At 46.4% G+C, this 26,800-nt stretch overlaps 1 protein-coding gene across 2 annotated transcripts in view; it reads left to right on the forward strand.

The window, feature by feature from the left end:
- Positions 1–26,800, forward strand: part of ADAT2 (adenosine deaminase tRNA specific 2) — a 235,176-nt gene that overhangs the window by 72,052 nt on the left and 136,324 nt on the right. For both annotated transcript variants that reach the window (XM_069606802.1, XM_069606801.1), the window contains exon 2: positions 10,370–10,474. In XM_069606802.1, the coding sequence (XP_069462903.1) occupies positions 10,370–10,474 (105 nt within the window). The remainder of the gene's footprint in view (positions 1–10,369; positions 10,475–26,800) is intronic.

Genomic DNA, 26,800 nt, shown 5'->3' on the forward strand with positions numbered 1-26,800 from the left:
GGTTTTCAAAATGCAGAAACGCAAGACGCACAAAGCACTCATCTAAAATGCTTGCTGACGCTTCTACTAACCCATGCATTGTGATGAAAAATGCAACGAAGACATGATACTGGATATGAAGCAATATGATACCGTAACTTAAAGTGCCGTGCATCAAACATCCCCACCTATGCACCAGGCCCAAGTAGGCCGCAAACAAGAGCCTCCACGAACATTGAACGAACAAGAGTACAATTGCTGACCCTGCAGAATGAGCCCAGCGAGAACTGACAGCCAAGGGGGCAATTTTGCAACTCGCATGCCACAAGCCGAAGCCAAGGCCACACCTGCAAACTAAGCCAGACACGCAGAGGCAAATACAATTTTAAATGTGCAGAATTCTGCCTCAACCACGGTCTCTCCTCACGTGACCAAGCCGAACCTGACAGGGTGCCAGACCCAGGAGGGAGAAGTCGCCTGGGTCCCATGTTTTGAGACACAGGCTGCAACAATGAAATGACCCAATGGACACCTACGGCGGTGGGAATAGTCTGCTCTCAAGCATATGAGCAAATTCACGCATTGTCTGCACAAACGCATAGTTACATATTGTTGCAAATGACAGGTACACCGCGAGCTGGGAACAACGATGGTCCCAGGCTGGGGGGCTCGCGAGTGGACCAATCAGAACATGGGGCACTCATCACTGACGCCATTAACATTAGCCAATCATCAGGGGTCTTCGTGTAACAATTTTCATGTATCTAATAGAAGGGACAACCCAAGTATACTACCTGACTGACCCTTAACCACTAACAATCTCCTCTATACGTGTGCTATACTAACCCTACCACTCAAGGAACCAATCCAGAGTGGCGATAGGTTTTTTACTAACTTTCCCAGGTGACGCAAGTAGCGTGTCATATTGAGGCAAAAAGGTCCTGCGAGCCCCACGAATTTCGAGAGTCAGGACGAACGCGTACGATCCTAGACCCATCCCTGCCGTTGTTTAATAAACAGCAGAACCACCTTGCTTCTTGTGTGTGTCTCATACTCATTTTTGGGATACTCGGGAGGAGTTGGGGCCTCCCTGCCTGGAGGTCCGCGGACGGGCCAGCTGACCTCGGGAGAATTTCCCCCCGACACTTCTAGTTGAGCGACCCCGATTCGAGGCCAGCTAGGGAACGTGTGCCTCCGAATAGGCTAAAGCAATCCATCAGCAATAATATAGACTGATGCCCTCATGCCAGTTTTGGCACCTCCAAATGTAACAAATAGGTTGTATAACTGCTTGATTGAGGCAGTCCTGTCCAGATATGTTGAGACTGCCCTCTTGACATCCAACTTTTGCCATCTCTTCTTTTCCGGAGATGCCTAATTATCGAATAAAAACGGCAGAACAATATCCTGTACCTGGCGAAATTTCGAAATAACCTTTGCAAGAAACCCTGATTCAGTGAATAAGAGAATCTAACTGGACTAAAGGGAACGGGGCTGTACCCTGCAGTGCCCAAATGTACCTCCCTCACTCTGCGGGCAGATGCAACAGTCACCATGAAAACAGATTCCATGTCCACTGACTCCACTAGTTCAAAAGGTGATTCTTGCAAAGCTCTCAAAACCATGGGAAGAGCCTGCCCTGGAACCCCTGAGTGCCTCAGGGGCCTGGCAGTCAAGAGGCTTTCAACGACCGAGCCACCAAAGGCTCGCAACCAGTACTCTGAACCCAAGGCTCCTGAAAAGCCCCTATATATGCCCACTAAACCCATACGAACGTCATTTGTAACTATGCTCCGCTCTTCTCCCTGTAACTAAGTACCTTATGTTTCCTATGTTTACACAATCTTGCTGCTTACGCCTTCATGTAATAGCGCCTCGATGTCTATGGGCTGCAGTGCGCTCTATAAATGTAAAAAATAAAATAAATAAAATAAAGGAGACATAGCCAGTCTCATATTCAAGCCTTCCTACATTATTTGCAGAATTAGCTGCACTGAGCAGTCCAAAGCTTGCACAGGTGTCTTGACAACCCATTGCGCAGAGTTCCACCAATGTTTGTCATAAACCTTCAGCGTAAAAGGCCTCCTGGATTTTTGTATAGCCAGTGCCAGTGGGGTTTTCAGCTCCTGCCTAGGCAACCCCTAAGTCTCAACTACAAAAGGCCACGGCACAGAATGCGGGAGTCTGGATCCCCCAGATTCTTCCTGAGGGGGCACTGGGAAGATGGCAGATGCCCTTCCGAAGCCACCGATGGGTTGAGCAGTAGACGCTACCAGGAGCGCCTCGGCCACACAGGTGCATCAAAATAATTTATTTTCCTGATTCTTGCCCATCACATTGGGAAGCGGAGGTAGAGCCCTCCGGGGTTTACAACCCTCCCCCCTTGGGGTGCCCCCGCTCGACTTCAATTACCTGGAGAGGCCTCCCGGCTGGGTTGTGGCATCTCTACACTCGTTGGCCCTTTCCAGCCAGCGAGGTCATGGCATTTCGTGGGAACAGCCATTTTTTTAGTCACTGTGCATGCGCAGACTGCCATGGTCCTCGTTCCGTGCATGCACGGTGTACAGAGTGCTGGGCAAGGTTGGCTTGCTGTTCAAGCCTCGTCGTGGTGCCGGCACCATATAGCGGCCGGTGACTTGTTACTCCTCGCATCTTAACGTGTTGGTTTTTGCCCTGTGTTGCACTCCGGAATCCAGCGTTCCTATTCTAAATCTCCTTGCCCTTTTGTAGTGGTCCTTGCCCTTGTCCCCTAGCCCTGCTAACCCTTGGTTCTTTTGTTCTGTGCCCTGCCTCCTTTTGCTTTCTCTTCCTTTTGCTTGCCTTCCTGGTGCTCTTGCCCCCTTCTGTTTTCCCTTTCCGTCCATCCTCCTGCTCCTGTTCCTGCCTGTTCTCGTGTACCTGTCCCTATTTTTGACCTGCTTGGGACCACTCCATACCTGTCCCTATTTTTGACATGCTTGCTACACCATTCCCTGGAAGTCTTTGCCTACAATCTACTTCCTCTATGGAGACAGCCTTGGACTTTGGAACCCAGTCTGGCCTTCCCAGTCAGTGCTTGCACTGTTCCTACACCACGGAAATCTGGGAAGGTCTGTCCCCTGGCGTGGGAAGTTGATTCAGGACCTCCCAGTTGCGGTCTGGGGGGTCTTGGGTTGGTTTCTCGCATCGCACAGCCTGGCGTCATCAGCACAGCCATCTGGAAAATGAGCTACGCAGCAACAGCGAGACGCCTTGCTTAATAACGGGCCAGGACAACATCATGGCATCCACTTCCAAGCCCAGAACATGGGAACCTGGAGCAGAACCGGGGAAGCTGAGAATCTTGGGAAGCATAAAGATTGAGCACCAGCTAACCAAACCTAAACACCTTCCAGCGCAACACTAGAAAGGAGAAAGAAGCACCCTGCTCAAACTGTTGTCCACTCCTCTGATATGAATCACCCGTAGAGAAAGAAGGTTGCATTCTACCCAGCAGCAAAGCATGAACGCTAGTGACTCCAGCTATCAAGACGGTGTCCCCCCTTGACAGTTAACATAGGTCAATGTGCTATCCGTCCACACCTGAACCACTGAACCCTGGATGTACAGACCGAATACTTGAAGAGCCTTTAAAATCACTGCAAGGTCTTTCAAGTTGGAGGAATGAGCGGCTTGTAAGGAAGTCCAACGCTTTGTTCCGCCAACTTCTCCCCCCCATTAGAGTTATTATTATGTTCAGCAAGGGCCAAAACAGTGGAAAACCTAGAAGGAGGTTGTCGATGGACTGTCATCTCAATAGTGATGGTAATACTGTTCTCATAAGCCTGAGAATCTGTCCCCCAGCATCAGTGCAAGTAAGACACCAATGGGTGCGTGTGCAGTCTCTCCCATGGAGCCTCAAATACACAGGCTGCCATATGACCCTGTACCCTGCCAGTCGCATAAATCCTGGGAGCACAATATCTGGGACAGCAGCCCCCCCCCCCAAAGAGACACTAGATACCTGAGCCAATGCTAGTAATACCCATCACTGTGCTGATCCCCAAAATACTGAAGGTCCTACAACAGCTGTAATGAGACGTCTAAGGTGTGCCAGAATCCCCAGATCCTTCAGCACAATGCACATGATGTCCACGTGTTTCAACAAGAGGGCCCTGGAGAAAGCTTTGATCAGCCAATCATCCAAGTACTGAAAAACATGTAACCCCCCCGGCACAAAGGTGAGCCACTACCAGACCCATCACCATCGCAAATACCCTGGGTGCAGTCTTGAGGCCCAACAGAAGAGCACAGAACTGGAAATGCCTTCCATCTATCGGAATCCACAGATATTTCTTATGTTATCTCCAGATGGACGCATGAAATAAAGCATCCTGCACATTCAGGGACGTCAGAAAGTCGGACGCTTTCAAGTCCTCTGCAGACTGTCCATTTTGAAGTGCAGAGTCTGCAGAAACCTGTTCAATCTCTTCTAGTCCATCACCGGCCTGAACCTGCCATTCAGTTTTTGGGAGATCAAAGATAACGGGAGTAAAATCCCTGAACCCTCTCACTTCTTTGAACCTCCTGAATTACCCCCTTCCACAAGTCTAAAACTCTCTGCGTCATTGCCATTCCACTGTCGCTCTTGTAGGGACAGTGTTTTGCCAACGCCCCCTAGCATGGGGGATACGAGGCCAACTCAATCTTCTACCCCCACATAACAATTCGGTTCACCCAGACATTGGAAGACAAGGCCTCCACGCACTCCGGAACCAGCTGCGTCTTGCTATCACACACTGGACACCAGGCCTTCTGCAATATTGCAGGGAAGAAAGGCGTACCATACTTCTGTGCAGCCACAAAACAAAATGCACCACACAAACGCCCCCACCCAAGGCATAATGCAGGAGCACCTGCAGAGCTTGTTAGCACCTTATGCTCCCTATGCTCCAAGGATTTACCAAACCAGCATCTGCCCCCCCCCCCCAAAGGGGACTTTCAGCGCTGCAGCCTTTTGATGCCCATCTGAATGCTAGTACCTGAGGTGCAACTGATGGCGGCCAGACACTGGAGCACTGATAGTCAACGCTGCACAAACCCCATCTTAAGCGAGGTCCAAGGGAAGATCCATTTGCGATTGCATACCCTGCAACAGATCTGCTCAGTCAGCCGCTTCCACAACAAGCTTTGCAATCTTCTACACCATAGAATAGCAACCTAGCAGACTGGTCAGAATCATTGTAACCAACTGGAGAGACTGGGGCAGCAAAACATCCTCCCCTAAAAAGGATACAGCTTGGAGATGAAGTGAGGCACAGCCACCTTCTCAGACTACTTCCAATCCTTCAGAAATCCCTTCTTAATTTCTGTGAGCAAAGGAAGACCCATCTTGACCATATGCTTAAACTACTGCGGAGGAAGGCGGGCACAAGGCACCACTGCTGAGAGCTTCAGAGCCTGTTTGAAACCCATGTAGTCTGGCATCTGAACAAGCACCACATCCAGAGCCTCCTTGTCCAGATAGTTACCCTTGGGCTCATTGGACTATCCATCCCCTGCATCAGACGAAGAGGAAAACACCCTCCAACCTACAAAGAGTAGGACGAAGAAGACTACTTCTCCCGGACTTCTGCTTGTAGCGTGGCACCTGCCGCAATAACTCCCCAAAAATGCAAACTAGCTTCTACACTCTCATCCCTAGTATGCTGGTCCACCTGCACCTTCTCCCTGAAACCACCCATATACCCCTCACTCTCAGTGGATCCTACTTGCTTTGTATTGACCTCCTCTTCCTGCCTAGAAGCCTCCATTTGCCCCCATTGATTACTCAAGTCAGCCAATTCCATGGGCCTGTCTTTGTTTAAACTAGCCATGTGAGGGTCTGGACTTCACATGTAAGTCTTCAAATGGACCTCCAGCCTACCCTCTTTTTAGCCTCCATCTTTGCAATGTGGTCCATGCAATGGTTGGGGTTGTTCCCATGAACCTTGCCTGCAAAGGTTTTGTGGAGGGTTCCCGGCTCTCCCCTAAGGCAGGGCAAACCCCTGCTGGTTCCAGCTCATTTGCTTCTGCTCTTTGTGAGGGGTCAGTAATGCGAGGCGGACAACTGTTTGATGATTTTTCAGCATATGTCATTTTTATTAACAAAAATATAAAACAAACGCCCCACTCTCCCTACTCTGCTGAGGATTTCCCTGCCTAACCAAAGCTAAGGGAAAACACTCTAACACAGGATAGCGGGCCCTCACACTAAGCAACCAATACACAAAGTAAATATAGGGCAATGCAACATAACATGAACACCATTCACAGTCTTTGAATAACCTTACAATATCCTGGGTGATTTCCCTTCCCCAGGATTCAAGGTCAACTCTGATAATGTTCAACCTCGGAAAGGAATGATTCAAATCAGTTCTTGATGTTTTAATGTCATTGCAAAGATTTGGTAACCAAAGTTACACTGATAGCAAATTGCTTCTTCTTGGTGAAATATCCACTTTCCACTTCCACCAAATAGCACCAAAGGTAATCTCATCTATGATGCTTTGTCACCTTTGCCAAGAAGACTTGCTTCAGTTCAAAAGAAAATGCAATATCCACAACTGTTAGTGAGACACAGTTCTTGGTTTACAATTAGTAGTCTCTTGATTACAACTTTAGAATTCACAATGGTATATTTGTCAGGATGACTTCTCAGTGCTGCTGCTTCCACTTCAACAACCTCACTTCTACTTGATTCACTATGAGAACATTTCACCTTTGTCTCACAGTACTCCACTTGGGTTGAACTACTACAATGTTGCATCCAATGACAACCAGATCTACTACCACTGCTTCAGTACTTGTAATTACTACCACAGCTTTGGTGATTTGTACCTCTAGACAGGCGCCGACAAGATACACTTTAAAGTACTTCAACCTCCTCAGGTAGGCAAGGCACTCTTCCTCTGAATATCTGTCTTTCAAAAGGGCAGCTTTTTTGCCTCTTCTGTCTGTCTGCCAAAATGACAACCTGGGAGTGCCTTTAAGACTCACTTCTCTCTGGTCACCACAGTCGCTGGCACTAGAGGTTGTGTCAGCTTGAGGATAGTCTTTACAAGCAGCCAGCTTCCCTTCCCCAACTTTACCTATACCTTTCTGTCAGTTGTCAGCCCAAGTAATTACCCAGAAGCCTTGACGCCACTCTCTTAGCTTCAGGTAATGCTTGCACACTTGTATCTCGGGCCAATGAACAGTTATTGACTTCACAGTATAGTTAGAACTCTGAGAAAGGTTTGGTTTCAGTATAATATGGGGAGACTCTTGGCGTGGGCAATGCTTGTTTTCTTCTTCAATAGTTTCTACAGTTTAACTTCTTGTTTGTAAATGAAGGGTATACCATGTTAAGATGAAGAATAGGATTCAGTCTTTCTTTAGAAATCCCAATTAGGCACACTTGACCACTTCTTCATTATAGTTTATAAGGATTTGGGTTTGTTTGGCAAAAGTGCAGTTATTTACGGCGGAATTGACAGTAGTCAATTTTACTGCCAATAGCTTTGCACTTTTGCCAAACAAACCCAAACGTCCCTTACACAACCTCATCTCCTACTTCCCTTCTTACTTACCTCTGCTTCCCCTGCACCCGTGTGGCATCAGATCCGTCCCTCTAACGCAGGTCGGATCCAACGCCCCAGTGTGCCTTTTTATTTTTGTTCCTTTTAATATATTTTGTTCAGTCACCTGTCTACAATGTTGAGGAAGCAAGGGACACCCCTGCAACCCACAAGGCCAAAAATCCCGACCATGGGGAGATGGGGATACCCTCGCTCCACGTGTTCGGTATTGTTTATAATCGATTGAATGGTATTGGCCGAATTCGGTCAAATGTACTATTTGATCGATCAAATTGGCTAATACCATTTTTAAGGTTAAAGATTGGTATTCTCGTATGTGAAAGTGAAGGATAGAGTTCAGTCCTCCTTTGGGAATCACAATTGGGCACACGCGACCATTCTTTAAAGTAGTTTTCACAAGTTAAAGATGGTAGCACTTGTATTGTCAAGATTAGGCACTTGGTAATGGCCTTAGCTTTCCCTCTTCTTAATTAAGGACACACAACCACTTCTTCAAGTAGTAGCAGTCTTTCAACAACTTAACAATGGGTTTTGACACAAAAGCTTCTCACGTGAGTAAAATGCTTTAATCCTTACACAAGTGAAAGGGGAGCTGGATACTGTTACTGCTAATGCTTGTGCAAGTTGCTAGAACCCTGACACTTGCTCTGCGGGTCGCACTGCTTCCACGCCTCTTACTACAATTTATACTGCTTCTGGCTTATGAGGGACCCACCCCCCTTCTTCTACAAAGGTGTCTCACGTCCAGTCACACGTTCAGACCTACGGCTTGACTACTGCTTCTTGCCTCGGTCTCCTGCAGTCAGGCTCACATGGGGAAAGACAGCTCTCCTGCACGCCTTCCGCTGCGCAGCCTCTGCACTTCAGATTTTGGGGGAACAGGACTCTCTCAGAACAAGCAGTTGAAATCTGCTGTCTCCACGTTCCGGCGTCCCTCTCGTTCTCCTCCCACTTCTGCTTGCTTTGCCAGCCTTGTGCCTTCTTCCTTCTACTACTGCTACAGTTTGCATTCCAGTCACAGTTCCAGCTCCTTCCCCTCCTTCTAATTGCCTGCACCTAAGTGGGCCTTTTATGCCTCCCATATTCCTTCAGTTGTGGGCTGGTAGGCTCAATTGCACGACTCCTGCAATGGCTGTTAGGCTAATTGCCTGACTGCTGAACTGCATGCCTCTTCATCCATCTTCCTCGTCCCAGTAATCATGGGATAATCCCTTTCAACAAAGTTTAGCTTTTGTGACATTTGGGTTAATTTTAAGGGTAGATTTTATTTCCCTTAAAACTATTAAAGAATGGACTGGAAGAGATTGGTTTTAAGGGGTTTTCTCTAGATCCTTTTACATTATACCTTTGGGAGTAAGGAGGGTGTTTGTCTTGAGATACTTTGAAAGATCTCTCTGTTAATAATGCTTGCTCAGATTTAACATAACTTGTACCCCATTTCACAGATCTTTTATGTGGGTCAGAGAAATTATAATGGCAGTATGCCATTGCCGTTTTGGCAATCCAGCAAGGCACTTTCTTTCATAGGATAAATATTGTGTCTCATCCTACGGGATCTCCTCACCACCTGGGCCCTGTTGCCTCCCATTTGATCCTCCTGCAGTACACCACCCCTACAGTGAGGATCAGGAAGCATCTCCCTTTCCCTGGCCACCTGGTAGGAGACTTTAGGCAGGATTTCAGGGAGGAATCCGTAGGATTCTTCACATCTTCTTGCACCAGTCTGGGGTATATGGGGTAGGTGTTTGGTACCCTATTGAGCTTCTGAAGGGGACATCTAGTCCATTCCCATTTTGGTGACCTGTCTGTTCCAGGTCAGGACTTGTCCATTTGGCCCAGGGGTATTGTAGAACTTGTAGTCCCAGCTGTTCCTTTCTTAAAGCCACGATCCATCCAAGGTTTCTGAGGTCTCTGGTGCATTCTGGTCATTATTGTGTTTTGGGAACCATCTGAAAGAATGCAAAAGGAAGACTGGCCAGGATAGAGTCTGATCGGTATTGGGACAAAACCAGAGGGATAAATGTCCATGTGCGGCTCCACACATACCGTGGAGCTGTAGACCGGTGGCCCACTCAACTTCCCCACACCGTCACTGGGTTCCATGGCCCTCTCAACACGGTCAGACTCATGACCCTGTCACACTCTGGAACCATGTTGCCTGGTCATTTATATGTTGCTGCACTACATAGAGAGCAATGTTAAGCATTCAGCACAGAATCAGAGGCATCGATGTAAATGTGTGGCTCCACACATACCGGTGAGCTGTAGATGGTGGCCCACTAAACTCCCCCACAAAAAGTGAAGCATACATGCTGTCTTGAATAACAATATGGTTATATTGGAGTTTAATAGGCTTGTTGTGGACGATCCTCCAATGTTACTGCAGCTTTATTATAATCCCTCAATGGGCTAATGGAGTGGGCAGATGCATTGCAGGGCACCATAGGCACATACCTCTGCTGGGTACTGGCGCTCCAACCCATCAGGTTTCTCCGCTGCAGGATGCAGCCGTCAGTATTCTTCCAGATAAGCCAACATATTTGACTATGCTTATGTTTTTTTATGCATTGGGGGCATCAAATCACTCCATCTAGTTTCCCGGCTGAACAACTTCCTTTCTCCCTACAGTGTTAATAAGATCATTGACTGAACGTAAAACAGCCTTGAGTAAGCTGCACTTGTGAAACAGTCACATATTTGAAAAGGGAACTGCTTCCATTTTCCATCATTTACTTTCCATTATTGTAAAACCGTGAATTGTTTTCAGAATGTAAAGGGCACTGAGATTTCTTCTGTTTGCCCCCCATTTTTAGGCTAAAGAGGCCCTAGAAAAAGGAGAGGTTCCTGTTGGGTGCCTGATGGTCTACAATGAAGAAATCCTGGGACAGGGAAGGAACGAGGTCAATGAAACAAAGAATGTAAGTGGAACACCCCTATTTCACTCCCTGTGTACCAGGACCCAACCCTTCACCTCCTTGCAATCTCAGCTCGCTCCTGGACTGGCTCACAAGTTAGTCTGAAAACATTTAGTATGTAATACAGTAGCTTAAATATTGAAGATGTCACTTTTTGTGCAGTCTTGCTTTCCCTTTCCTTTTAATTACATGTATATTTTGTAAAACTTACAAAACATACGTACAGTAATACATCATAACACTTATCTAGATTAATCCTAAAACCAGGCAGTTTTTGACAATTTGATATCATTTCGCCTCCCCCTAGCATTTCGCAAACAGACAGTGCTACATAAGGTGCTAGGTATTTCCCCCACATGTTCTATGTGTTTTCATAGAGACCTTTTAAAATGTGTGCACTTTGTTCATTGTTAAGATGGATTTCTGAACTCTGTCCTGGAGGGGCAGAGGTTCAGAAGGCCAGCCTAGTTTCTTGGAACAGGGTAACCTCTGGGCAAGCCAGACCAATCAATGTAGCGATCGCGGCGGTCAAGACTAGGTCTCAAGAGGGGTGAGGGTGACTGAAAGCCCGAAATGAGCACACAAAGCAAGGACACTTACAAACTACTCCAAGCAGGTGTTATATTAAAAATATAGACACATTTATTACAAGCCCTTTGTAACATTGACCGTAGCGAGAAATCACAATAAAACTCAAGTAAACCAACAAATCACAATCAAATACAATATATATACAATTACCAACAAGTCTAACGAGTTGGACGCACGAAATGTGCAGACCACCTAGAATGGGAGGAAAACAGGCAGTGCGAATAATAGTTAGACCCAGTCCGCCTTCAGAGGCACCTAACTAGAAGGAAGTACGAGCCCTACGAAGAGTGGAGCCTTGTGCTCAAAAGTACCTGCACACGCAGTTGCCAACGGGCAAAGGGGAGTCTCCTCGAGGGAATCAGGCAGTCCAGTTCGGTGAACAAATGAAGATGAACAGAGCTCCGCGACTCAAGCGCAGCCTCCAGTGTGGGCAGAAGCAGAGTGAGAGTACGGAAAGGCGTGCTGTTTGACACAGCGGGGAAAAACTGTGGGCTACAGCAGGAGGGCGACCAGTTCCTAGCGATGCTACTCACTGATCCCCGATGCAGGCAGACCCAGGCTTCTCCGCGTCAGTTTCAGTGCTGGCAGGTTCAGATACGAGCAGGGGACGTCTCGGCGTCGTGTAGATTCCGCAGCAGCAGAAGTTAGAGTTGAGGATGTCCCAAACGCAGTGAACCCGCACAGTTTGTTACCACAGCAGGGCAACGGAGCGGCCGTGTGTATTTCAGCCCAATGTACACTGCTCACTTCAGACCTGGGAAAGCCAAGAGCACGAATCGTGTGAGAGTGGCAAGGACTCGTAATACCGCAGCAACCTGACGGCGGTTACAGAGCAAGACTCCTGGGTAGGCTGGTCAGTCCACTGGATGGCCCAGAGACACTTCCGAAGGCTTACGTGCAGGAGATGGTGAAGATGTCGAGAATAGTTGTTCCCACTATTCCAAAGGGTCGAAGTACCAGTACAGGCCTTCTCGTTCGATCAGAGGTAGAAAGGGTTTCACAAATCGACAGCAGTGCAGAGGAGCAGTCCTTCAGCGGGTCACCAGCGATTCCTCGGTTCAGCCTCGTAGTTGCAGGATACTTGGCTCCTGTATCCCTTTGTTCGTGAGAACTCAGGAGATCGACATGGTAGTGGTGTTTCCAGCCTCCTCTTATCCACGGTTCCCTTCACACCAAAACGGAGGGGACCCAATGGGAGATCTGCTCACAAAACACTCACACCATACGTGGACCTATCACGGACCACGGTGGTCCCAGGCATTCATGACACACTAGACTCTCTGGCAGCCAGAATGTGTATTGGGACCAGACATCCCAGCCCACATCCTGGAGGCACACACAAGGCCTGTAGAAGCCCGCGAAAGCATCTGTGTTTCGCGGGAAAGTACATGCCCAAATAAGGGGTCGGCTCGATCTGGGGAAGGTAAAGGGGGCAAGACGGTCAGCGGGCAGGACAAAGAGTCTCGTGGTCTGGCCATTTTGGAAGCCAGGCCACCATTTTGGGCTAAGCGCGAGAAACGCGCTTAAACAGCCAAAAGGAGCTCAAAATACAAAGAAACAATCGCTGCCACCAGTCCCGTCGGTGATTCACTTGCACCGTTCGTTAACAATCCAAAGAGAGTGTCTAGGGCCTGTAGAAGACTAGAGACCCAAGAGAGCAGTAACTTAGCTTACAGTGCCCTCTTGTGCCATGTTGCGCGAAAGCTGCAACATGATAAAAGAACTACGGAAAACAACGTTTCCCGATACTGACTGTCTTAAGGGCATGTCAGTTTCCCCGTGAGAATGGAGCGAAAGCCCAGAGGAGTGCGGCAGAAGGCTGCACTTCTCTGGCAAAGTCTAGATCATGGTGAAAACAGCAAAAAGTTTAGGGGTTGCCACATGGAAGGAAAATTACCCACAATTAAGAAATCTTTCCTAACATTCATGCTCTTTTTGTCTAAATGAAATCCAAAAGATTTTTTTTTTAATGTGGTATCCCCTCTATGTCCCCACTGCCCTACCCCCACATATACATATATGTAATTGGTCGAAATCAACCAAAAGTGCAATGCACAAAGTGCACACTTTTAAAAAGATGTCTATGAAAAGACATATTAAACCTGCATATGCGTATCTGCCTCCGATCTCCTTTCAACAAAACTGAACTTTACAATATCAATTATAAGGCCCTTGGATATGGAACGTTTTGCAAACTGACTTGTCTCCTATGATTAACAGTAGGTTTTGCAGTTACTCAGAAGTAGAACGCCTAGTTGAACCTTCCCCTTTTAAACAGCTAGCTACCCTTCTATTTATACATTGATCTCTGCACCAAGTTCTGAAGAAATCATATGTGATAAACCAGCAGACACATTCCTAATTTAATTAAGCCATTCATGCAGAAACCTTTAGAAGAAAGTACAGAAATACACCTCTGTTGAATGAGGGTGCATTAGCACAAATATCCTCTGAGAAATTCAATTCAGTAATTAAACTGTAACCACTCGCATTACCTGAGCCGTCCATTTTACTATGATTTTTCAAAAATAATTGATGATAGACTGCCAGTCCCATCTAGTCGTTCCTTCCTATACTTGATTTTTATGGTTCTGCCAGTTCTTTCACCATTCAGTACCTTTAAACTTTCAATATCCTTCCTTCTTACTCTGTTGCTCCTATGTATGTATTTGAAATAGACCCTGAGTCGTGGGTAGGGGAATAGGTAGAGTGGTGTTGATGGATGCAGCCGGTCAAGCTATGTCGCGTCGAGGTTGATATAAGAGTTGGGACATGTAGACAGTACAAGGAAGATTCAGACCTCTGTTTTTAGTGCTTTTTGGTCCCCAGACTAGTGGTAGAAACCCTTTATATGATAGCAATACTGGCCAGCAGGTAAGAGGTATCGTTGGTTATTGTTTGTCTATTAGGAGGCATACATTTCAGGCTTGGCCCCTGTATCTTCCTTTTCCCTACCCCGGTCCATACATATTTAAATGTTCTTTTACCAGAATGGCCAATAGTGCCTAAGTGGCGTGCTCTGTATGAGTCATCCAAAGGGAGCAGTATGCCTGCATGTTAGTTTGCGAGTATGAGACGTGTGTGCACACGCACGGGCGCTCTCTGTGCTTGTAAGTCGTAAAGTCCTCAGTGCACCAATGTTGTATGTTATTTCCTGTCCAGTGGGAGTGAACAAATATAACAAACCTCTCCTCTCTGTTATTTTACCCGGCAAACCTCTAATTCAGATATTTGCTAAAGCAGTTTTGAATGATAATGAAGATTGTCAACGCTTACAGCTATGGCAGTCTTGATTCTATTAAAGACAAGGAGGCGAGCAATTTACTTTACTTCTTTTATTACTGCTCCAACAGCAATTGAACTTAAACCTTTTGTTTGACTTTTTTCTAAACTTGGTAACACTTTTTTGTTTCCTTCCTGCTCTCCATGAAGTCTAAAGCAAACATGGGGGTAGCACAGTTTTGAAATCTCCGTAAAATGTCTCTGGACTACAAATGCCCAGAATCCGCTCAGTCCCTGTAGTCCTGCCCATCACAACTTGTCCAATCAGGGTTAACCCCTACCTATAAGAGGGACCCCTGGTGACCCCCAACTTCTCTTTATTTGGCATTTAACCAATGTCCGTTCCAACTCCAACAGTCAACTTGAACCAACTGAAGAAAACTTTAACCGCTCATATTTGCCTGAACCTTAGCTCTGAGATGGCGTAGAGGAACTTCACTCTTGATTCTCGCCCTCAGGTTGCCTTGTGGTCTTCCCCTTGAAAGAATGGAGACGTGATCATAAGGATATCAACATATCTCTTGAAACAGGTCATGATATTGTCATGACCCATGAGGGTGGGATATAATGCTTTCCTCCTTGTCTTTAATAGAATCAAGACTGCTTGAGCTGTAAGCCTGGCCAATCTTCATTCTATGACCAGACGGAGGCGAGGATTATGCTTGTTCAAAGCTATTAATTACTCTATTAGCTATCTTAGAGACAGGCTTGAAAAAGAAATTCTTAAAAGTACGCTCATTAGACCAGTCGGCCGATTTCATGATGTCCTGTCAAACGCTTGCTGCAAATGCGCTAGATGCCATTGCGCCTCTCGCTGAATATGCGCCAAACTGGGACAAATCCACTCCTGCCCAAAGCATTATTTCTCTAACCCATCTTGCTATGGTGCCTTTTGCCACTGCATGGAAAGGCTTCCTACGCGCAATTAACAGCTGAGTAACTCCCCTAGGCCTCGACTCAGTTATGGCTGCCTCATAATCTTTGATACATTGCGCTACGCATAGCTTAGCGTTATCCAGAATATAAGGAAATTAAATAATTGAAGAGTCAGATTTTGTTCCATTTGCCACATTAAAGGCTACTCCCTATAGGTAGAAGATTTTCCTGTCTATGTCCAGAGCTTTCACGTCCGAAACTCACCTACACGTTATGAGGCATAGAAGCATGGCTAGCTTTCCTAATAACCGGGATTGCGAAAGGTCTTTGTTATCCAGCCAAGCTAAGAATAACTGGAAAACTAGTATTTGGGCTCGGGTGATCTCCGCATATTCACTCCTTTCAGAAGTCGTACCACGGCGGGGAGTTCTCCTATTGGGTGCCAATCTACTATCTCATGCCCTGCTGATATCGCAGACCTGTACACACCTATTGTTCTGTAGGCGCAGCCTTCTTCGAACTTCTGAGCTAAAAAATTCAGCATGTGCACTAGTGGTGCTGAAATGGGACTAACACCGATGGCTGTGCAGTACGATGACCATCGCTTCCAAGCGGCACCATAGCTCCTAATGGTGGAAGTTACCCATGAGTTTCTAATACAGTCTGCAGCGAGCTGCGAAATGCCTGGCACCTCCCAACTACCTGAAACCCTGCAAGCCAGTAGGCTCAGTGTGCCTTCCGCTATGAGCGGGTGGAACTGCTGTTGGGACCCTGAAGAACCTCCTCCCTGTGAGGAATCGCTCTCAGGGAAATCCATAGAAAATTCCAACACTACTGGAAACCATGGATGAGACTTCCACATCGGTACTACGAGCACTACCTCTGCCGTCTCCCTCCTCACTTTCGCTACTACTCTCGTCAGCATGATAAATGGAGGGAATGCATAGTGGACTGCTCCTGTCCACTGCTGCAGGAACGCATCCGTCCCTGCTGCTTCCGGGTCTATCCTCCAGCTGTAGAACCTGGGCAACTGGGTATTGAGCCTGGTGGTAAAACAGATCTAGACCTAAGGGTCCCCACAGTCACCGAAGGCGGTCGAAGATGGTCAGGAGTAGCCTCCAGTCGCTGGAGTCTACCAGATATCGCAAATTGCAGTCTGCTACTATATTTTAAGCCCCTGGTAAATATTCTGCTGATACTGAAATCTGCTGGTGCAAGCAATGATGCCACAAATCCTTTGCTAATTCCGCCAACATCCTGGAAGACATTCCTCCCAGCTTGTTTATATACCAGACTGCTGAAATGTTGTCCATCTTCAGAAGGACGCAACAGTTTGCCCGGTCTCTGGTGAATGCTCTTACTGCGAAGGAACCTGCTAAGAGTTCCAAACAGTTTATATGGAGTTGGAGTTCTTCCTGAGACCACTTCCCTCCTGTCTATAGATCTCTGCATCGAACCCCCCAGCCTGCTCTGCAGGCGCCCAACTCTAAATCTGGGGTATCGCCAAAGATTGCTCTGCCGTTCCAGGCTTCCATGTTTTGTAAACACCAATGGAGCTCTGTCATGGCTTCTTGGTCTAGGGAAAGCAGCTGATGATAGCCTAGCCCTCCCATGAGGTGTCTGATTTTCAGCCTCTGCAGGGCTCTGTAGTGCAAGGGGCCTGGGAAGATCGCATGAATCAAGGCCGCTAGGAGGCCCACTATGCGAGCCAGATTGCAAAGCGAAATAACCCTCTTCGCTATCACTGATCTTAGTTCCTTCCGTATCGCCCGCACTTTCTGCACTGGTAACTCTAGCAATGCCTTCTTGGTATCTATAGCAAAACCTAGAAAAACTATTCGCTGAGCGGGTGGAGGTCTGACTTTTCCGAATTTATGATGAAGCCGAGTGAGGCTACTAGGTTGCACACCCCTGCTCCCTGGTCCGTAGCTGTGCTGCTCTCTGATCCAGAATCGGTATATTGTCTAGATATATTATTATTCTTATTCCTCTCTCGCGAATGGCTGCCGCTGCCAGGCGCATGAGCTTGGTGAAGGCCCACGAGGCGGATGCTATCCCAAATGGGAGGCATGTGAACCTCCACAATTCTGTGCCATACCGGAATCGAAGATATTTCCGATGCTGTTCTGCAATAGGAATTGTTAGGTTGGCGTCTTTGAGATCTAGAAGGATGAGCCAATCTCCTGTCCTGAGAAGATCCCGAAGAATGTGTATCCCTTCCATCTTGAAGTGCCTGTATACTACCCATTCGTTCAGGCTCTTCAAATATATTCTGGGTCTGACTTTCTCCCCTATGTGGACCAGGAACATGTTGCTGATGAAGCGTGGCCCATCCTGCACTCCCCACTCTATCGCTCCTTTGACTGCTAGGTCGTACAACTCGCTGAAGAGCTGAGCTCTTTCGCTTTGAGTCTTGAACATCGGGGTTGGCTCTTGCACCTGTGAGGGGATACCTACGAACTCTAGGCGCATGCCTGACACAGCCTGTAACACTCGCGCATCGTTGGATAAATCGATGCTTGCAAAAACCAGGCTGTTCTGCTCCCTACTTTGCAGGGTGCAGCCATAGTACTCACTGCCTGGCGTGTTCTGCTGTCTGTAGGCTCCTCTCCCCCTTCTATTCCTTGGGAAACGGCTTCTTGCTGGGAAGAAGTTGACGTGTTTCCCAGTACTGGGTTCTTGGTCCCTTGGGTCTTCTGTGAGTGGCAAAGCGACCGGACGTCCGACCCCTCTGTCATCGGGTCCTGGCAAAAACACGACCGGGAAATATTCTCCTTATGGAACTTTGAGCCTTCTCCAGGGCAGAATACATCCCTACGAACTGATTCATCTCATTTGCGAAGGCGTCCGCAAACGGCATGCCTTTCGCTCCTTCGCCAGCCTCGTATGAAGAGAGGTCACTTAGCTAACTGTCAATTTTCAACAGGACTCCTCGCCTCCTCTCTGAAGAGAGCGCACAGTTAAAGCAGACTGTGCGTTGAGCCCAGTTGGCTAGGACTCTGGGTGGGGGGTGGTTTGGATCTACCAGAACGCCTGTGTCTAAATCCATAATTTGTTTGCGAGGGGCCCGGAGAGGTTCAAGAGTATATCCTGGCAGCCTCGCCATGCCCTGACCACCCCCTTCCTCACATCTTTGGAAGATTTTGTTACAAACGTGACCATTTTTGGGTCGAGATCTGGGGTGTCTGTTAACTTGCCTGGTAGCTCAGGCCTGGGGTATTCTGCCCTCATTTTAGATCTTATTTCTCTGTCGAGAGGTTTTCTAATATGGTGCGTCATGTATTGGGCAACCCTGGGTGAAGGCACTCGGTCTGTAGACTTAGGATGTCTTATTGCTTCCGGATCGAACATATCTCCCAGCCCCTCCTCGTCTGGAGGTTGTTCTGTCATCTCGGGTTGCTGAGGGGATACCTCCTCCTTCCCGCTCTCTTCGCTTGGCGTGTATCCGGCATCCTCTTCTTCCCCTGTATTGTACACCCCTGGGGCAGGGGGTCGAGAGATTGGCACTGATGCCTTTCTCATAAAGGCTTCTTTCAACCTGCTTACCGGGTCAACTGGCTCTTGGGTATCAAGTCTACCCTTCTGGCTGGCTTAGGGGCGTTCTAGAATTTCTACTCTTCCAAGCTTTTTTACTGCCCTTATGATCAACCCCAGAATCTGGGTGTCTTGCTGAGGTTCCCTCGCCGAGGCTGAGCGCCCTCCTCTTCTTGGACTTCTCTTGTTCAGCCTTCTGCATATTCAGCATGGCCTCTAGATGGTCCAATCTTTGTTGGAGAAAGAACCCCCTCAGAAACAGCTTGTGTTAGTGAGTCTCCCAGAACCCTTTTAAAACTTAGGGATAGGTCCTGGTCCTCCACTATGGGCTCCTCTCTCCATGACCAAATTAGAGTACTGGAACCTCAGCTTGTTTCAGCCCACGAGGTGTTCTAAATATAATTGCCCACACGACTTTCAAAACCAACTTTTCGTTTTGTTTTTTTTAATCTACACAGAAAATCTTCTGCTCGCACCGCGCTGCACCGTTCGTTCACATACAATCGTAAAATAACGGCTTAGCGTAGCAGGCAGTGGCTGCTGGGGCTAGATTGCCCACTGCCGGGATCCCGCTGGGGCCTAAAGACCTGGCGGGAGGAACGCTCAATGAGCGTATGTGTGATGCGGCTTGAGGAGGCGGGGCCGGGTGCCTTTTCAAAGCGCGTTCGCTTGCGGCTCCAGCCCCAGCTCCTACGGGTAAACTATCTTAAAGTGGCACCGCAGGAAGACGCGGAACTGACGGGCGAAGTAAAAGCGCTTCTCTGAATGACACTCTATGCTACGCTAGGTAACAATCCCTTATATGAAGAAACTGATAACGTCTCCTGCATAACGCATGCGCTATTCCCCCGGAATATAGTCATATAATTATAAAATATGCAAGTGCGGACGCACTTAGCTACCTAATATTTTGATATTATTACATCTTTATGAAAGAGTACTTAGCTCAGGAGCAGCAACAAAGAAAGAGGAGTTGGGGGTCATCAGGGGTCACTCTTATAGGTAGGGGTTAGCCCTGATGCACAAGTTGTGATGTGCAGGACTACAGGGGCTCAGAGGATTGTGGGCATTTGTAGTCCAGATTTCAAAACTGTGCTACCCCTATGTTTGTTTTAGACTTCCAGGAGAGCTAGAAGGAAACAAAAAAGTGTTACCAAGTTTAGAAAAAAGTAAAACAAAGGTTTAAGTTGAATTGCTGTTGGAGCAGTAATAAAAGAAGTAAAGCATAATGCTCGCCTCTGTCTTGTCATAGAATCAACCTTTTACAGATTTGCTTTTTTAGCAGCCGCCATTTTTATATATGTATGTGTGCTTATTTGTACAGTCTTTAATATATTTTTATTTGTTTTGAAGCACAGGTATTCTTGTACCTTATTGTGGATAAGGAGTTTGTATCTGTTATTTTTCTAAAGCTACTTTTAAGTATTTTTCCTATATTTTGCTCTAACTTTTCATTTTCTTTCCCATGTTGTTTTCTGTATGTTATTCTACAGTAGTTTTATTTTTGGCCAACATAATTGTTACTAGACGATAGTGCGGTTCAGGTGTTTCTTTAACTAAAAAAAAACCCATGCGAATAATTCATTCAGGAAGTCCATTTTTTTCTGACCGGATTTATTTCAAATTATAGTTTAAAAAAAATGGCCAAAACATAATCACGTTTTTGTTAAGGACCACTCAAAAGAAAAAACCCACAAAAAAGAGGTCCACTCGCAAAGCAGGGGAGACAACCATCTTCTCCTTTTCCCCTCAGAAAATAATTATTTTAAATAATAAAACGAATTGATTGCGGACTGGAAAGTATTTAATGGATTCTTGTGGTTTCCTTTGGAAACAATCACGAAAACGTGCAGCCAAATATTTTGTAACTGGACGTGAAAAGAAATAAAACCATATTTTTGCTGAAAAAGAAAGATAAAGAATAAAACAGTTTAGTTGTTACAATTATTTATTTTTAATAATTCATTTAATATATGATGTTAATTAAGTATATATTATCATTTTAAATAATTTACAATTTGGTAACGCAAAATACACTGAAAATTAATATATAGGAATCTTATTTAAATAAGTCCTTAAAATGTCTTACGGTGGCATTGCAAAGCAAGTCTACCGTTTGCGATAAACTATGTTTATGACGTGAAAAAGTGACCGACGATTAGACATATTTTGTGTCTTGGTTTTTTAAAAACTTTGTGAATTACTTACATGAGTTGAAAAACTGTGAATGAACGCAACAGGTCGACCTCCAAAATATGACATCATTCAAATGTCGACCTAAATTGTTATCGACTTTAAAATTATCATCTTTTTGACATGTCTACATTAAAGGTGTCCACCTTTGGACTCCAGGCTTACGTGCACTGAGATGTTCAACTAGCAGTAGTTTGCACATATCTTCTATGTCATTACTTTTCCAGACTCCTCTCTTTAATGGTGCCCTGCATAAAATAATGTACGTCCCCATCCCCTGAGGTAGTTTTCAGAGATCTCCCACAGAAATACCTATCAAGTACGCAGACTTTAAAATTGCAAGAAAACATTGCGTCCACCCTTGTTCCCTCTCCACTGGTTTATGGCAGCTGTGTGGGGCATCTCCCTTCTCTGTTTTGATGTGCTGCATCACTTGTTTGATCTTGAAATGCACAATTATATCCACATTTTATCAGGGCTTGTGGTGAATTAAGATCAGCTTTCAAATTTTACAGGAATGCTACTTCTGTGTTTGATTGCATCATTATTCAATGCATTTAAAAGAGCACTTATGCATGTCACCTCCACCCCTGCAGAGGTTTCTTTCAGGTGCGTGGGGCGTCCATAGTAGTTAATAACTAGGACACATTACCGCCTATTTACTAGAGTACAAGAACAACTTGCTCTATCATGCGATTCTGCATCTATAAACTTTAATAAAATCTTCCAAAAGTCTCTTGTCACAACGAACTGCTGGGCTCTTCTTGCACTTTGGCTATAGAGGGCAAACACCAGGCCAAGACCGCACCAATAATGAGACGCAGCTTTGCTTATGCATACAAGTTTGGGCAATGTGATGCTGATGCAGGTGTTGGAAATGGAGAAAACCACTTCGAATACAATACCCATTAGTCCTAACAGTGTAGTCGACGGTGAGGGATCATGGGAGTTGTGGTCCAGAACATCTGGAGAGCCACAGGCTGCAATCTAGGAAAAAAAACATTGTGTGGTTAAACATACACCCTGTGTTGTATCTCCCTGTATATTGGAACGGATGGCTGAATGGCTTGTCACTTGCCTTTACCCTCTTGACCTTCCCGCTCATCTTTTTCCCAGTTTTCTTTTCACTCGCCACACCAAGGTCTCGATTGTTAGCCATTGTTTGGGTAACATTGGGCCTTTTTTCAGGTATGGCTTGGCGCCTTAAGACCACTTTTGGAGATGATCTCATTATAGAAGACAAATAACGAGACAACATATTGTTTGCTTTGGTTGTTTGGGTTGGTAGGAGTTCCTTTTCACTAGCTTTCCTGCAGAGAATCACTGACCTATGCGCGTCGGATTATAATTTCTAGCATGTTTATAGGGTTCCAGTGCTTTTATAATGTTAAACACCATTTGGCAACAAGAAAAATCGAGATATTGTGTTCACTGGCTGTAGAAAATTATTAATGTGTGTAATGACAAATGTGTTATTCAAATCTTCCAACATATTTTTCATTGGTTTACAGACCATTTAATAATGACAATTCACTGTACTTGAACGTTGCTTGTTAGTCGTATGAAGCTATGAAATTCATCGTAAGAACCGTATGTTTTGTACAACCTATATGTATTATCTTTTCCTTAATTACCTCCTAATATGTAGTGGCCATATAATTGTTGGGTTTGTCACTTCTGTAATACCTGGTATGGTTATAATTTAACAAAAGAGACCATGTGGCACTACATCCCCAAAAGGAACTGTTGACTGCATGCGTGACATTTAATGGTACAACTGTTTGCCAAATTCAGGTTTACCATTTTGGGACTCTATACTTGCACCCTGCGTTGTCATGCTACACAATTATTATGGGATATATTAGGAGTTACAACAACCAAATGCAGTATTGTCAGGCCATCTAGTAGACCATTGTCTTTATATTACTGTAAACATTCTAATTTAATCTGGGAACAGGATTCAGTCAAAAAGGGTGAATCCCCTTCACATAAGCAACAGAACGTCCTCATTCCACATTCCTTACAGCATGTACTAGATAAGTCGGCAGACTATCGGTACCCTCTATATAACAGTTTGCATCCTACTACTCTGTGGTAGACCTAGATCTGTGGTTCTTCTATTCTGACCCAAACTCTCACCCATGCGACCATTTCCTAGGATTTGTCTCCATTATTTCTCTACATGGTTCACAGAGAGTTCTTGTCAGTGATTTAGAAATTGTTTGTGGATAATAATGATTTGTTATTTATGTAGTGCTTTTGACAAAGCACTGTACATAAACCATGTTTGTATACAAAGGTTACCCAACCGAAAATGGTACTTCTTAACAACATCGTGAGAATGAAAGGATGAGTTATCCTTATAGGATTCAAACATGTGACCTGCAGAGCCCATACAGATCTCACCACCAAGTGCTAAAACTGCAGAGCTATCTTACCTGCCATTAGCCGAGATTAGGTGGTGCATTTCTGTTCATATGTGTACGTGGGGGCAGGTGTCCTTGTTGCCTACAAGGTTGGCACAGTCTCTCATTTTAAGACTGCATTGTCCATCATGCTTCCATGTTACAAGCTGTTTTTATATTTGATGAAGTGTTTCATGTCCCTTGAGGAGAGAGACCCATGTTTTCCTATACACCGGGACCAAAACGACTAGAGTCCCTGCTGTCCTGAAAGGAAAAACTGCTGGGGCCCAATTGGAAGGGAGGAAGGGCTGTGCAATAAGAGCAGACTTGCTTTCCCTGGGATGGAAGCAGACCGAAAAAGAGAGATAAAGAGATAGTAGGTTGTGTTCATGGCCACACTGAGAGACTCACACAAACCCCCATCACCATCTTGGGAAAAGAAGTACATATTGTGGTAGCCATAATCCCTGAACTTCCTGTCCAACTAGTTATAGTGAGTATGGGTAAGGGTCTCCATTTTGACCAATTGGTATCACAGGTTGCTCAAATGGAAATGAGAACGCACAATGCTATACTCTCCCACCTAAAGGAACCATTTAATCCACTAGTGGCAAAACCCCTGCCTTGTCTCCCTAAGGGCAAGAAAACTTAAGGAAGTGTTAATAACTCTATATTTGTATTCCCCTATTGACACCAGGGGAAAAGAAGGATTGGTACCAGAACACCCCATTTTGGAACAGGAGACCAAATTTGAAAGAAAAACCATTCTCCCAGGGTAAGCCCCAATTAATTATCTAGAGAGTAGTCCTTATATGAAAGCCCTCTCTTAAGGGGAATGACTCATCACTGTTTTCCCGGCTGTGACCTCCCCCCATGTGGCATGGGGACGGCAGACGCTACCTGATCCTGACACTGGGGGTGGCTGTGGGAGGGAGGGTCACATGGGGGAGACGACCTCTGGAGAGATATGCCTACTTCATTGGACAAGACGCTGTAACCCCCCACCCGCTTTCCTTGAGGAAGACCCTCGAATACCTACGTTCTTAATGGCCACTTGCCATTCTGGTCAGACCCCCACCATTAGCCCAAACACCACCAGCTCACACATAACATCTTTTGTTTGTGATGTGCCTGTATGTGACATCTCTGAAAACCCCCATCTAAGACTTAAAGTCCAATGGAGTCCATGGATAACCACCCAGATACTGAGACGAGTGGGAAGGACATGGGAGTTTGTGCAAAGTGACAGGAACTCAAAGTACAACATGCAGGCTAGTTGTTTTGCCAAGTCTTCAGTGTACAGGGCATTTAAAGATGGCAGCCGCACTGTTGGGGCGAGCAGTGCAGGAGATGTTGAACCCCATGCTGAGGCTCATGACCGAGAGGCACACAAACAGGTGTGGTGGAACTGAAAAGGCCGCCGGAACAGGAGGAGAATGGCAGTGTGTGAACAAGAAGAGCTGTGGAGACGCTCAGAGCCACGTAGGAGCTCCTGCATGTTCGGCCACTCAGAAGAGGCAGCGTTCTCCAGTCCGTGCCGAAAAGAAATACTGGCGTGTGACCGCAGAGCTGCACAGGATGCTGGAAGAACATCTGCACACTCCAAAGTGGAAAGCGGCTGAAGGAACCATCCTGCAGAAGCGCAAGCAGGATCAGAAACGCTGGAAGGAACCAGTGAGTCTGCTCAAAGCAGCTGGGGACGCCAGGGTATTCGACAAGCGTGCCAACAAATGTTAGAATGGTACACGATTGCTGATGCAAAAAATACCCAAATGTTTTTTGAATGCAGTAAAGGCAAAGTACAAATTCGACACCCAATAAGAAAAAAATTCAATGCCGACAATGCAAAGTACAAAGTCAAACCCCAATCAGTTACAAATGCATGAGATGCCAGTGTGAGGGTAAAGTTTGAGCAAAGGTTACCATAGACAGATATACCAAGAACTTCATTGTACATGCAATTGTGGTATAGGCAAAGAACTGTGAAACGCATAAGAAGACGGTATGGAGTGAAAAGATACTTTTCACTTTCCCGATTTATAAGAAAGATCGCTTTAGAAAGACCGAACTGAGAACGCTCTGTCACGCCTCTGCCACACATGAGTGCACGCATGGGTAGACATGCATGGCGGGGCCTGGAAGAGGAGTCATGGGTGTCCGAGGTGAGTGGTTTTGTGGGTGTTTTTGTGTGTGTGTCTGTCTTGTGTGGTGAGGAGAAGGGGATGTTTGTGTCGGAGGAGTCTGGGTAACTGTGACTGCATTTTTGTGTGTGTGTGTGTGTGTGTGGTGGTGGACTGAAGGTGGGATACTTGGGGTGGAGGAAGGTGGACAGATGCTGGGCTGATGCAAAGGTGGGTTCAGTGTGTGAACACCTTACCCCCGACTTCCAAGATATACTGACTTCCAAGATATACTGACTTGTAAGGGGGAGTGGGGTGAGCAGAGTAACGGCTTGACTGGAAGGTTGGTGTCATGATGCCTACCTCCAAGGAGCCGAGTCCGACCCAGCAACCCCAGAGGCAGGCATCATTCCCCCCAGGGAAGTGCCAGCGGGCCCAAGCTGGGGCCTTTTGGACACAGTCCTGGGACCTTAGGCGCCAGGCTCATAAAGCTAGACATGTGTTCAAGTGTTTCAATGTGCACTTACCTGATGCAGACCATGCTGCTACATCCAGGCCCTCTTGAGGCCTGAATGGAACTACTTTACCTGTGGGACTACTTTCCACCTGGGTGTGGTCGGGGAAGGATACATACCTGATCGGTGGAAGGATACATACATGGAACTTCTTCCAAAGCTATTTAAACCACGCCCGATCAGCAGCTCTTGCTTCGCGTTGTTCTGCTCCTCGTAGCTAGACGCTCACCGTGTCAGCTCCTGCATCTGGACTTCAGCCACGCCTGTCAGCATCCTGGGTCACCTGCAAAGGGAGATAAGAGAGAATTGGAGAGAAAGAAGACCTTACCTGCTAAAGCTGTATCACGGAGACATCACACCGACGATCCTGAAAGGGAAGACATTATTTTTAAAAGCATTTCGCTTCGATCGCTGCAGCGCTGCATTTCACTCACCTTTCCTGGGCACCTCCATCTTCAGCAGCGATCATCCGGATCCGCAGCCACTTCCCAGTGCTTAGAGAGAAAAAGACAAGAACACAAGGTGAGAGAAGGAAGGGAATAGGAAAAGCTCAGTTTCCTTCTAAGACTTACCAGTTGGGTCATTCCCATTTCATTTCGGGTCCTGTCGCTTCCTGGCATTCCGGACCCCGGCCCCTATGGGGAAAAAAGACAAAGACATTGAATGAGCGAATGCAAAGACATTACCCGAACGCTCATCCAGAACTTACCTGTCATTTATTGGAACTGCACGTTTCACTTCGGGTCGGCGCCATATCTCCGGCATTCCGAACCCCGGCCCCTAAGGGGAAAAAGACATAAGCGTTAGCGCTTG

This window comes from Ambystoma mexicanum, chromosome 4p, assembly GCF_040938575.1.
Source record: "Ambystoma mexicanum isolate Mex_15411 chromosome 4p, UKY_AmexF1_1, whole genome shotgun sequence".
Lineage (NCBI taxonomy): Eukaryota > Metazoa > Chordata > Amphibia > Caudata > Ambystomatidae > Ambystoma > Ambystoma mexicanum.